The sequence below is a fragment of the Coregonus lavaretus genome (assembly GCF_964263955.1).
Source record: "Coregonus lavaretus genome assembly, chromosome: 4".
NCBI classification, from domain to species: Eukaryota; Metazoa; Chordata; class Actinopteri; order Salmoniformes; family Salmonidae; genus Coregonus; species Coregonus lavaretus.
The window spans coordinates 14098393-14112681 of record NC_139991.1 but is presented as its reverse complement, the minus strand read 5'-3'; the positions used below and the strand labels follow the sequence as shown (position 1 = coordinate 14112681).

Here is a 14289-nt window from a genome sequence, read left to right as displayed (position 1 = left end):
CAGGATAAAGTTTGACTTTACGTTAGTGAAACAGTGTTACCAACCAACTTTGGCCTGAGTTGAAGGTGGACGGGATGCTGATAATGATGATGAGTCTCAACAAGAGGTGAATCTGAAGCTGCACAAAGTTAATTATTCAATCTTGATTGGCAGTGCTCTCTCTCTCAACTCATGTCCACCTATTGATTAAGCAGAGGTTATCAACTTGGCCCTATTTCCACCTCATGTTATAATTTCCTCCAAAATATGAGTCTGTCAATAAGTAATTACTTGCTTGGCAATTTGCTATGCAAAATGTTCATCTGAGAGGGGAAGATCCATATCAATTGTTCATTTACATATGCTAATTAATCTAGCAGGAGGAAAACCAACATCAGTGCCATCAACATTTGGATGCGAGTGCTAAAAATCCAAGGTGCTACAACAGAGAAAAACAAAGGTCCACGGAGTGAATTTGGAGAAATGTCAAAAGCCTGACACGTATGTTAGGGTGTAATTTCAGTGGGGAACAAATGTGTCCAGATTTGATGACTCTTGTAAGCGGTTCCGTATGTGTGGTGTACATTAGTGGGAGATGGACTCTTAGCTGCTCCATTAGTCTTCCCCAGATAATGCAACACATTTTAGCCCCCGTTTACTTAACTTGCAGGATCCGGCCCCTCTATTTGCTCTAATCAACTGATAAGACAAAAGCCCTTTCTCCAACCCTTGGAGGGTGAAAACTGAACTCCTAATGGTCATTAGTAGTAATTATGTTCCGTAACTGGCACATCCAGCCCCTTTACTGTGTTGACTAGGCGCGCTGATCCAGGCGGGCACAGGGGACACAGATAGCTGATCCAAGGCACTTCTGGGCATGCCATAATCTGCCAGGCCGACCGCAGCTCGTATGATAAAAGTCAAGTTAACTTTCCGATGCAATGAGACATGCTGTGTTGGTTGGGCCAACTTGATTTGAGCAACACTGTATATTTTGTTTGGGAAAGTGTGCTGAGGTGTGTGGGGGTGTATATGGATAGAGCAAGAAGAAAGATCTAGCACTGTATCACCATTGTATGAGCTAATTGTTGACAAATGTTTCCTGAGGACACAAGAAGCTAGGCTAAGTCCAGGGCTGGGCATGTGACAATACCCTCAATCAGCTGACAAAGCCTTTTTCATAATGGATTCAGTGGAGTTGTGATTTTATGCAAACCGTTTCCCTTTCCTTTCTCAGATCAAACGCCTCTGCCCTAATCCCAAGAGCCGAACCTGCAGAGCGTGATCCTTATCGACAAGTGCAAAGCTAGTGCAGACAGAGTGGGATTCAATTACATATGCACAGACCTTTTTGGAATGCAGCATCCTTGCTACTAGTGATGCAACAAAGGATGGAATCTCCCTTCTCTTGCATTGTAAATGTTTGATAATCCAATCCAAAAGACTCCTTCCGATTCTTCAAAGGTCCAAACCATCAGATGTGTTGAGATGAACCTGTTCAGTCCGTTGATGAGCAGGCTACCTTGAAATTAGTATCTCTCACTAAGTACATTGTTGAAAAGGTTATTGAGTTCATATTTTAATGTCTGAACATCATTGCCATGATTAAATGAAAAGAACAGAAACTAACATGAATAATACAACAGCCATTGTCAGCTAGTCATAACCTCAGTGTTAATTGGCTTTGCTTTTATCCTACTTGATATAAATCAGATGTAGTGATAGAGCTGTATTATTACAACACCCACATGTTGTATTGTGCCCTTATTAATGAAATAAGACGAAGATATGTAACTCAACAGGCTTAAAGTGGACTTTCATTTAGGCTGAATATGTTCCACTGAATATGCATCTTAAACATTAGCTTACTCAAAAGCCTAGAAACTGTGTGAAGAGAAGACGGCATACGGGGAATCATCTTTGTATATACAAGACAACAGGAGTGAGTTTCCTACCCGCCGGCTGTGATGAGGCTGGCCATTGTCAGAAAACTAATAAAGAGGCTCCATGTGTTGTAGTGCAGTAATTACACAGCCTGCGATATCAGTATGCTATTTATGAAAACATTGTGCATCAACAAAAAGAAAAGGTCATCAACATGGATACCCCACTAGCATTAGCATTTACACAGCACACACTGTGTATCTCTATAAATGGGAGATAAGGAAACATGACATTCCTTTTTTGTGTGCAAGAAAACATAGATAAACATGGCACATTTTAGCAGTGGGGATACAGGCTACTGTAATTCAGCAAACATCACCAGGCAGGGGAATATACAAATAGTGAGAAATATGGTGCTGTGTGTTAGCATCGATCCAGAGGTTGCAATCGGTTTGCTAGGTCATCCCCTATGAGTGAGTGTGATACATTTTAAGATCAATGAAGATATGAAGTGATGAAACTGTCACAGCAACTGTAAATATAGGTACTGTATCCCCAGGTACCTGTTCCTCATAGGTCAATGATCAATAAACATCATACATCTACAATATGTATCTGTAATTGACATTGGTCGCGCTGTTTAAATGATCATGCACATGAGGTTGTGCCATTTCTCACTATGTGGTGGAGCAGGTGAACTCCTTGATGTTTGTTCTCAGTTCCAGGGTAACCAGATGAGCTCAGGATATGGGGCTCAAGTTAAACATCAGTCCACATGGACAGTGATGTAGAATAATGTCAACAGACTTTAAACATATGTCCATTTTATCATTGGACTCTTTACTATTGATAACAAACAAAAAATGCATACAGTAACTGTCCATTGTATGAAGAGCGAGAAAAAATAAAAAAAAGATTTTCAGACTTATCTTGTGAATCTCTATGAACACTATCATACATGTCCTTTTCAGTTGCATAACCAAACTGATGATATACCATTATAGCTACGCCCCAAGAATAATGCATTTCACTGTACTGTAAGTCATAGCTTTTCACACCATTTTTGGCTTACTCTTATTCCTCCCATCCCTCTTGCTTACTATCAGCCAAGGGCACATGTCTGAACAACACAATACAGAGAAGAGATGCTGTATAACGACGTGTGTGTCTGAGTCTAAATCAGAAGCCCATAACCAACACAATTGGCAGCTAACAAAGAAAGTAATCATTGTTTCAGCACAATTCCAATACCCTACATGTTCAGTCTTGATTTCCATTAAGGATTCATGACTCATCTGGATTTTATATTACAACGTTCTGAATTTTTCATGCCCCCCCCACACCCATCCAAAAGAAAAGCGAGAAAGAACTCAAATATCTGCAAATATTGTATATCCATAGGTTTCACACATAAAGCCTGCATTGCCACTACTACCTGCCAGTATATCCTTTCTATTTGTTGGGCTTAATCTTCATTTGTAAGGCTTTGTTGAATCATGGACACCATGGAAATGCTAATACAGCAAAACACATTTTCAGAGGATATGAGTTTGTGCGTGCACTGGGTTGTTGAGAAAGTCTGCTAGGTTGCCCTTTTAAGGAGTTTTATTCTTTCAGCAATTATTTCAACAATTTCTTTATTTTTGCAAAAGGATCATTAAACAGAAATAATTAATGTGTGATAAAGGTCAGAGGCATAGTCTGTTGGCTGAGGCAGTGTCACTGAGAAACGCCTGGGCCATTGATTCTCCATGGATACTTTCTTTCACAATTTTTCCTGCTCAACTCACCATAATAGCTACAAAACAGTGATTAAGGTTAGCACCCTTTTCCTTTCACTCTGCTATGATTATCATCATCTTCACTAGTGGAGATTGGTAAAGAAATAGCAAATGTCACCGCCATTGTTGATTTCCTCTTTGTTGTTATTTTGGTACATGAGGGTGAGGTGCGAGGGGGAGGGGGGTGGTTGCTGTCATCTTTAAAAATTCCAGAAATAAGCTTTCCTCCCACCACTTCCCATTGTCTTCTTCCGGCAGCCCACGTGTGCTCCTAGCTAACCATGAAGCCAAATGCACAATAACAACATCCATTCTTAACAAGATTACTTTGTAGTCCCAGTTTTGCTCCTGGGCCATGTATGGGAGTAGGGGCACAGGGATAAGCTGTGCTGCCTGCAGCTACTCATGCTGAGGATGTCATCCATAGGAGAGGGATGGAGAACTGAGCCAAACATCTACTGGCTCAAAGGGTATCTTAGCTGCCCACGATCACTGCAAGAGGCCAATTAGTAGGTTTTAGATAATTATAATCATAGATTTGAATAATCAGATTTGAATAATTTGTAACCTCAATTATGGCAAATTGATCCTGTCTGCCCAATGTTTGGTGCATGTCTTGAATGAATATAGGCCTACATTACATTCACCCATAGAGGGTGACATAAAGGTCACATCCCAACATGTCTCCATAATGAGCTCTCTATAGTGGTACACATACGGTGCTTGTATAATATCCCCAGAATAATTGGGGTTAGTTAACTGGCATATCTAGAAGACAATGAATGATGGAATGTCAATAAAAGACTGTGAGACTGAAAGCATTAAGCCTGTTAGGATTAAACAAATGGCTTTTTTGGTTGGGGAAAAGCGAGCAACCCCAAAAATTGATGATTTAGCCAAAGCAATGCACAAGCAAAGCATTAGAGGTGAACTGCTTAATTCCAATTATTACTTTGAGCAGAGTTCACGGCACTTTGCCAGCCGACTCCGTTCAGCCGCTCAATGCACCAGCACCACATCTACAGATCCAGCCAAGGCCAGGACGCAGGAAGCAGAGCCGGCAGGCGCTAGAGGAGAGGTTAACACCACATATCAGCTCGCAAACACTGACATGGGAGCGCTAATCACTGCAACCCTTTCAAGGTTATATCACAAATACCCATTTATTATGAATCTGCACTAAACTCTGAAAATACCCATGAGTAGCTGTATGAATCTGATCATGCACTCACTAACCCAGCACCTTGGTGTGAACAATGGCAACCATGTCATATCCTCAGGGTTTCTGAGGCAACAGACTTGGACACTGGATGCATATACTGTATGCGTGTATAGGGAACAGTTGCCTCACTCTATATAATACATTACCTTAAGAGTATATATCATAAGCATCTGTATCACTGCGTCTGAGGGATTGTGCCATCTCCTGCCTCCTACGTCTTGCCTGATGATATATGCACGCCGTTCATTGTGCAGTCTCACAGTCGGCCAATAGGTAACAATGACTGGAGAGAGGAAATAGAGTATTTGTGTGTATGTGCACATACTCAATGTAAATTTGATCATTATGTAAGGATAGAGGATTTACACAGGCACCATCTCAGTGTTATTGTCATAAGACAAGGTGTAGGTGTGCATGCTGGTGTGTCTGAGAGAGAGAGAGAGAGAGAGATGAGAGAGAGAGAGAGAGAGAGAGAGAGAGAGACGAGAGAGAGAGAGAGAGAAGAGAGAGAGAGAGAGAGAGAGAGAGAGAGAGACAGACAGAGACAGACAGACAGACAGACAGACAGACAGACAGACAGACAGACAGACAGACAGACAGACAGACAGACAGACAGACAGACAGACAGACAGACAGACAGACAGACAGACAGACAGAGAGAGAGAGAGAGAGAGAGAGAGAGAGAGACAGACAGACAGAGAGAGAGAGACAGAGAGAGACAGAGAGCGAGAGAGAGAGAGAGAGAAAGAGAGAGAGCGAGAGACAGTCAAAGAGCGAGAGAGAGAGAGAGAGAGAGAGAGAGAGAGAGAGAGAGAGAGAGAGAGAGAGAGAGAGAGAGAGAGAGAGAGAGAGCATAAAGAGAAATAGAACACCAGCATTTATTTATTTAAATCCTTCATTGTATGCATTTTTAATGATACAACACCTGGTCAAAAGCAATTGCAGTGGGACTTTTGCAATTGCACTCATAATCATGACCGTGGTGTTTTAGATTATACTTCCTCCTCATTTTTGGTTTTATCCCTGTACCCCTCCACACCACACATACACCGTGTTAATGGGGAGCAAGACGACTACACAGAGCAATAGACAACCTGTCAGCCTCTTCCAAGAAAGCAATAATGTGATCCCACAGCTCAATCAGACTCACTGCTTGGGCCTGGTGTTTTATTACAGTCACTGTAGAAAGGGAATGGCGGACTGTGCTCATGTTCCAATGATATAAAGGCCTCCATGATATACACTAGCAGTAATAGAGTAAGATAACACACAGTAGAGAGACATACAAGGAGAAAACACCAGGGAGAGCCCAGGAGACGCTGTGAGGTGGATTGGAACTCAAACCATTAACCTCAAGTGACTCATTTTCAAATGTTTGATGCTTAAAACACTGTACCTACATTAGTTCTAAATGTTATACTTAGACTGATTCTGCAGCCAATACCTATCATTTCGGTCTCAACATTATATTTCATTAATGAGGAGTAATACTCTTGTTAACTCCCACTCCGAAGCCTTCAATCAAGAGCGAAGCTCGATATCCACTAGAACCTGCACTGACTCCGTCCTAACCTAAGCAAATGCAGATTAACACGTGAGGTCTTCTCAGATCACAGTGCACTTTGGCAGGGCTAAATCGAGGGGGGATCAGGAGGAGGACCTTTGATCTACTAAAAACCACTTGTCAGGAAGCTCCAAAAATGAGGTTGTCTGCAGCAGCGCCAACACCCAGAGAGAGCTTGCGCCACGCATTATTGAAGTGGAATACGACGAAACTTTACACCGTCACCCCCACTCCATCGCCCCTGAGCACAAGCTTTCCAGGACTCAAGAGTCCCTCTCACTTTACTAACCATATCATACAGAAGGAGAGAGCCAATCCCCCAGCACTGACAGGCATATAGGAGTATAACTTCAGTCAGCTCCTTGGTACTCTTATGGAATAAACAAACATGTGGGACTTGACTGGATACCTGATGAGTGTCTTTTCACCTGTGAGGAGCAGAGCACTAAGAGTTGTTGCTCTAGGTGAAAATATATTCTATGACAATATTTCAAAATTAAAGTGATGCTGAGAAGCTGTTGATAAAACGGTTAGCATCAATATATGGGTGATATTAATCAAATCAGTTGTTGTTTTATTGTTTATTGGTGATAAAGATCAGTGTCCATCTAACGAAAGAAAGGGTAGCAGGGATGTGAAAGGAACAGGATCTATATCCAGGCCCTCACTACTGCAGGCCTTGCATGCTATCCATCTTCTGGTGTCAGATAGCTTGTTTGGAACAGAAAAAGGAAATGTTTTCTGCCGACAAAAATATATTTCATTTTCTTTGCTGCATAAATAATCAAAGCCAATTTCTCTCTTTATTACTGTCAGTCCTCACAATCTTGTAGTTCAGTTTGAATTGTTGAATATGAATGGCTTATTATCAATTCTATTTGTGCAAAACACATACAATTGTATCAGGGATAAAAGCATTGGACAATAAGAAACAGGATCAGTCAGGATTTGTTTCATTTGGATACATTTGCACCACAATGGGAAGAATGGAGTCCATTCTTAAAAACGTTACAATAAATTAGATCAAAAGAAAAGGAAAATGAAAGTTGCATCAGTGCTAAGTGAGATACAGCACACTGTGACACAAGACCATAATCAATTTGACACTTTACAAACAGAATCTAATTTCGCTTTGGTTGGGAAAAAAATGTGATTTGCTGATATGTATCTCTCCTTTCAATGTAATGTTTTGTTTCGTGGTTGAAAATGAGTGTGCACTTTGTAACATTCAATTATTAAAATGACAGAGAGTTAAAGCTAAGGATGAAAAGTAGAAGAAGTAATCATGAAAACGTACTATCCTGGCTTAGACTAGGATTAGTGAGAAGTTCACACAGTAGTCCGAGGAAGATACAGGAATTTGACACAAAAATTAAATAAATACAACGTCATGCCAGAATATACACTTTATGGCATTAATATGACGTTCTACAATTCTAAATCTAATCTCACACCTGCACTCACATTGCTCTTAATGAGTCGTTATTTTGGAGACATTGCTCAGTCACGGTTAATTTTAAAATCCCCCGCACACCACTTCTACATTGGAGCAACAAGCTTTCACAGCTGTCTCGTCAGCTTCAGTTTTACAGGTACTGCATTCCCTTCAAATGGGAGTTACACAGGGTGATGCAGATCCAGCTCAGTGAATCACAATGTCAGAATGGCGGTGCTGTAAAGAACAGCAAGGATGACGTTGTCACGCATTGTGACCATCTCACACTCCCACACCGCCATTCTCACTTTTACATTTATGCTAATAGACTCCTTCCAATGCCAGCAGGAACTCAAGGGGAGCTCGGTCGCTGACAAGACAGGAGATCTATGTATAATTAAACATCAGAGTGCCGCACAATAAAATCTAAAGGATGGAATGAGTCTAATCTTGGCCTGAGGTTCCTCGATAATCAACCCACAACCACAGGCTGCACTGAAAAACTGAGATCTGTATGACCCATTTGAATCACACCTCCCACTTCCATTTGATTCATTTTTTTATTAAGTGTGAGAAAGAGAGAGACAGAGTGAGAGTGAAAGAGAGAGAGAGAGAGAGAGAGAGAGAGAGAGAGAGAGAGAGAGAGAGAGAGAGAGAGAGAGAGAGAGAGAGAGAGAGAGAGAGAGAGAGAGAGAGAGAGGGAGAGAGAGAGAGAGAGAGAGATCATACAGGTGTAGGATCTTAATTTGACCAGTTTCTCACAGAAGGAAAATATTCCTGCAGCAACAGGTTTTAATGTGAATTATTGTGTGGATTAAAATTAATTGACATTTTTGTGGAGGTTCATACATCTTTTCGTTGGAAAAAAAAAATAAAAATAGAAGCCTTTTTAAACCTTGAATACACTACAAGTTGGCATTTCCTGCTATGCAGGACATTTCCTGCAACAACAGGGTGATCAAATTAAGATCCTACACCTGTATTTTACTGCAACATTGAATTTATCTTTGCTCTGCCAGACATGCTCATGAGTACTTAACCTTGTGAATAATAATGCAACTCATTGACACTGTCTCTCAAATGCGAGACAAATCCATCCTCAACCAAACTAACTCCTACAATCCTTGCAATGTCCTTCAACCTACACATGCTAATTATTTTGAGTGACAATGGCTAAATATCCTTAAAGCAATCCCCGACCAAGAACAGAGGCTTCATGTACACCTAAAACCAAACAGATTTGAGTACTATCCTTATTTGCTATGAACCCTCCTGGCAATTTTTCTCCATCAGTGAGACCAACTCTATATGCATGCCAAAAGCTGCATCAGTCTAATTCAAAGATACACCTAGGAGATCATTACAGGGATCCAGTGTGTTTGTTTATTTAGTCTCTCTGACGAAGAGCCATTGGAGGATACGACAGAGGCTGTTTAATTGAGACTTGTGAAATATGAATGCTACACTTAACAACATTTTTGTGTTCGTATGGGATTTGGAAAACACAGGCGTAAACATCGCATGAGAGCACGTGATTTATTGATATACCAATGTGACAATAATCCCCCAAAGAAATCAAGTTAGAGTGCTAAATTAGGTGACATCCTGCCAAACTTTGGGCTTTCAGACAGTACTGTAGGGCTCCATTTTCCACCTCATGAATATTTAGAGACTTCTACCTAACCATGAAGCCCTTGCTTTATAGTACCATTGTGCTATAAATTAAGATCAGCATGAATTCCTTCTTTATCACTGTTATGTTTGGCAATGATTGAACATAAAATGATGTGTTTCTAATATTGCAATGGTGGGATAGGGATTGAGATATAGGTGCAACAATCATTCAAATAATATAATAGCTGTCTTGTCATTTCAGCTTGCCTCCAACTACTAGCAGTAAATATCAGGACAGCATTAAGCTACAAAATATACAGCAAGAAATAACCTCATCAATAAATAGATAAACAACTGCTGTATGGTATGTGTAAATCCTGCTACAATGGGGTCAAATATTATCCTTGATGGCATATTCTGTTGCATGTGCCAGAGTGGTTGGGTAATGGTCAGAGGTGGTAGCTGCCAGGTTGAGACTCCCCAGGTGCGTTCTTGCAATGAGCTGTGAACAAGCTGCTTTGGCCTGCCTCGTCAACAACCCTCACTGGGCCCTGGGCTCTGGGCCTTGGCCCTGCCACGTCTACACAGGCCAGGTACCAGGTGTCCCTCATCATTTGGATTATAGGGCTCTATCAAATGCTCAACAATGAAACGTAGCAAAAATACCCCTTTTCATCCTTGAGTTCCTATGACAAATACTTCAAAGGAAAACCACACCCAATACCCTGGCCAACAAAAGAAAGAAAACAAAAAATAGAAAAGAAAAAGATAGAATAAAACAATGCGTAGATATTTCTACTGTATACAGTGGGGAGAACAAGTATTTGATACACTGCCGATTTTGCAGGTTTTCCTACTTACAAAGCATGTAGAGGTCTGTAATTTTTATCATAGGTACACTTCAACTGTGAGAGACGGAATCTAAAACAAAAATCCAGAAAATCACATTGTATGATTTTTAAATAATTAATTTTCATTTTATTGCATGACATAAGTATTTGATCACCTACCAACCAGTAAGAATTCCGGCTCTCACAGACCTGTTACTTTTTCTTTAAGAAGCCCTCCTGTTCTCCACTCATTACCTGTATTTACTGCACCTGTTTGAACTCGTTAACTTTATAAAAGACACCTGTCCACACACTCAATCAAACAGACTCCAACCTCTCCACAATGGCCAAGACCAGAGAGCTGTGTAAGGACATCAGGGATAATTGTAGACCTGCACAAGGCTGGGATGGGCTACAGGACAATAGGCAAGCAGCTTGGTGAGAAGGCAACAACTGTTGGCGCAATTATTAGAAAATGGAAGAAGTTCAAGATGACGGTCAATCACCCTCGGTCTGGGGCTCCATGCAAGATCTCACCTCGTGGGGCATCAATGATCATGAGGAAGGTGAGGGATCAGCCCAGAACTACACGGCAGGACCTGGTCAATGACCTGAAGAGAGCTGGGACCACAGTCTCAAAGAAAACCATTAGTAACACACTAGGCCGTCATGGATTAAAATCCTGCAGCGCACGCAAGGTCCCCCTGCTCAAGCCAGCGCATGTCCAGGCCCATCTGAAGTTTGCCAATGACCATCTGGATGATCCAGAGGAGGAATGGGAGAAGGTCATGTGGTCTGATGAGCTTTTTGGTCTAAACTCCACTCGCCATGTTTGGAGGAAGAAGAAGGATGAGTACAACCCCAAGAACACCATCCCAACCGTGAAGCATGGAGGTGGAAACATAATTCTTTGGGGATGCTTTTCTGCAAAGGGGAAAGAACGACTGCACCGTATTGAGGGGAGGATGGATGGGGCCATGTATCGTGAGATCTTGGCCAACAACCTCCTTCCCTCAGTAAGAGCATTGAAGATGGGTCGTGGCTGGGTCTTCCAGCATGACAACGACCTGAAACACACAGCCAGGGCAACTAAGGAGTGGCTCCGTAAGAAGCATCTCAAGGTCCTGGAGTGGCCTAGCCAGTCTCCAGACCTGAACCCAATAGAAAATCTTTGGAGCTGAAAGTCCATATTGCCCAGCGACAGCCCCGAAACCTGAAGGATCTGGAGAAAGTCTGTATGGAGGAGTGGACCAAAATCCCTGCTGCAGTGTGTGCAAACCTAGTCAAGACCTACAGGAAACATATGATCTCTGTAATTGCAAACAAAGGTTTCTGTACCAAATATTAAGTACTGCTTTTCTGATGTATCAAATACTTATGTCATGCAATAAAATGAAAATTAATTACTTAAAAATCATACAATGTGATTTTCTGGATTTTTGTTTTAGATTCCGTCTCTCACAGTTGAAGTGTACCTATGATACAAATTACAGACCTCTACATGCTTTGTAAGTAGGAAAACCTGCAAAAACGGCAGTGTATCAAATACTTGTTCTCCCCACTGTATATGGTTGTACTGTAGGTCATTCCACTGCAATGTAACGCATCATTAGTTATTCATTTTCACTCTGTTATTCCATATTTCAGGGACACTACACAAAACGCCTCAGCGCAGAATTTGGTTGCTGTGGATTTAGTTTTTTCTCTCCAAAACCCTGCATGAGATCAGGCCAGTGTCTGTCTCTCTCTCCAGCACTAAAACTATCCCACAGAAATGTAAAAATAAATTGTGGAGCATTCAAATGGCTGAATTAATGTTTCCACACGATAAGCAAGCTTAATATACAGTTGACAATTACAGTACTCACCCTGCCAACTAGAATTGGATCTGGTCCAGAGAACTCCTCCAACACAAACATTTGATTCCAAACCCATCCTCTCTTCGCTCGACTAAGTATTCTTTGTCCTTCGGCGAGGCCACGTAGGAGCGCAGTGGAACCAGTTTGTAAACTTTTGGACTGGCTGATGATGGGGGTCATGGATGTATAAGGAACACACGTAATCCACACAAGCAACAAGGAAGTCCACACGTCTGTCAGCATCTCCTCGGACCGTTTGGGCATTGTTATGACACTTATTTACCCAAGATCAACAGCTCTCCCTTAGATGATAAACAAAGGTTACTTCTTCCTTCTTTGAGCGTCAGAGCTTGCATTCATTGTGCGATAAAGGTCACTCACATGGCTTCATTTGCCTCCATTGCAGATGGTGAGGGGATGTAGTACTCAATACACCATCCATTTGGTGTTCCAGCAGTGTGAAAGATCTAAAAGGGAGCAAACAGAGGTGATCTGTTTTAATCGTATAAATTACAAGGCAACTCCAGAATTCAAAGGAAGGAACATGAGTGAGCAAATCAAGGTCCTCACTTTAGATCAGTGGTACCTGACTTTTAAAGCAATATTTAAGGAGACTCATACAAACAATCACTAGAGTTAGTTGATGATAATCAATGGACGATAACGATGATATCAACCGTTTATCAATCAAGGAAAACAAATCCATTGCTGTCTGTCATCTCTATGTGATTTTGACAGGAGCAGGAAGAGCTAAAGAGTCAGTCCTCTTCATTACAAATGGTATAAAGCAGCAGCAAGCATTACCCTGTGTGATCCTGTGCTCATATCAGACTGCTACAATGTTGGGTAAATGATTGTGTCTCTGGTCTAATACATCTGGTGAAGTCTGATACATGAGATTGCCTATCTTTAATCTGATGTTCTGGAGATTATCCTAGAAAGATTTTGAGCAATTACATGTTGGTTACGATTATTGTTTTCATATTACTTTGAATAAAATGTATTTACTAATATGCTTTCAGCAAATACCCTAGCCATATGAATCAAATGTCCCACATGTCACTGTAATTGAGGCTTGGAAAGATCCCACAGACCAGGTATTCTATTTCAGCAATGCTGCAAGTACTTATATCCCTGATGAGATCATGCTTGGAGTAATATGATATAAACTTGTTTATCAACTCAACTACTACTTCTATACAACCAGTGATTGAATGAAAATCAACTATTATTCTGACTGTAAGGAGAGAAATCAGTGTTAATATTGTGGTACACAAACTGTTTTACAAATATACCATTCATAGTGGCATGTTGGATGGCACAGATGGCAATTTTAGTCCTGCAATCATAGGATTCATAGGATTTTAAATAGCATATACAGACCAATGAGGGACTCTTCCACATTATGTCAATTGAAATTAAACTATATGAAATGGGAAAAGACCAATCGTTCTCCTCATTAATAAAATAATTTTAAAAATCCCACGGGCAAATGCACACCCTCAAAAACGGTCTCTCCATTTATCAAAGTTGGTCAAGTAAAAAGAAAGCAGTGACAGCATTGGAGTTCATGAGGATTTCTTGATAAATGTCTATGTACGACAAAGCTATTAGATATTAGTAAAATAAACGGTGATAAACAAGTCAGGCATAAAAGCAGACAGTAGACAGACATAATCGCTCTATGAACTGGATGGATTTCGTATACCTACTGTTGGTGGCAAGCAAAACATGACAACATACCCAGTGCCAAATAATCATTGAAAATAGTCAACCGTGGTTATTTACATTTTTACATTTTAGTCATTTAGCAGACGCTCTTATCCAGAGCGCATACATATTTGTTTTAATTTTTTTTCATACTGGCCCCCCTATACAGTTGAATATATATATATATATATATATATATTGCATAAACAAACTTGCCATGTCGTCTACATTGACACATGCTATGGCTATGTTCATTATTCACCCGAGAAGCCTAACAATGCATCTGTATGACTGCTGCCTAATCACGTTCACTTACTGTTATTGGAATAAAGGAATAAAGGAATAGAAACATCAGAAACATCCAAACATTGTAATTATGCTTAATGATGACTGAAAACTGCGTTGAATTAC

At 40.8% G+C, this 14289-nt stretch overlaps 1 protein-coding gene across 1 annotated transcript in view; it reads right to left on the bottom strand.

Moving 5' to 3' along the window:
- LOC311128634 (cadherin-8-like) overlaps nucleotides 1–12432 on the bottom strand; it is a gene marked incomplete at both ends in the record, with an annotated part of 72583 nt that extends 60151 nt beyond the window's left edge. Inside the window, one exon of the mRNA XM_084160819.1 lies at nucleotides 12178–12432. Coding sequence (XP_084016945.1) covers nucleotides 12178–12432 — 255 coding nt within the window. The remainder of the gene's footprint in view (nucleotides 1–12177) is intronic.
- Between the last annotated feature and the right edge of the window lie 1857 nt (nucleotides 12433–14289).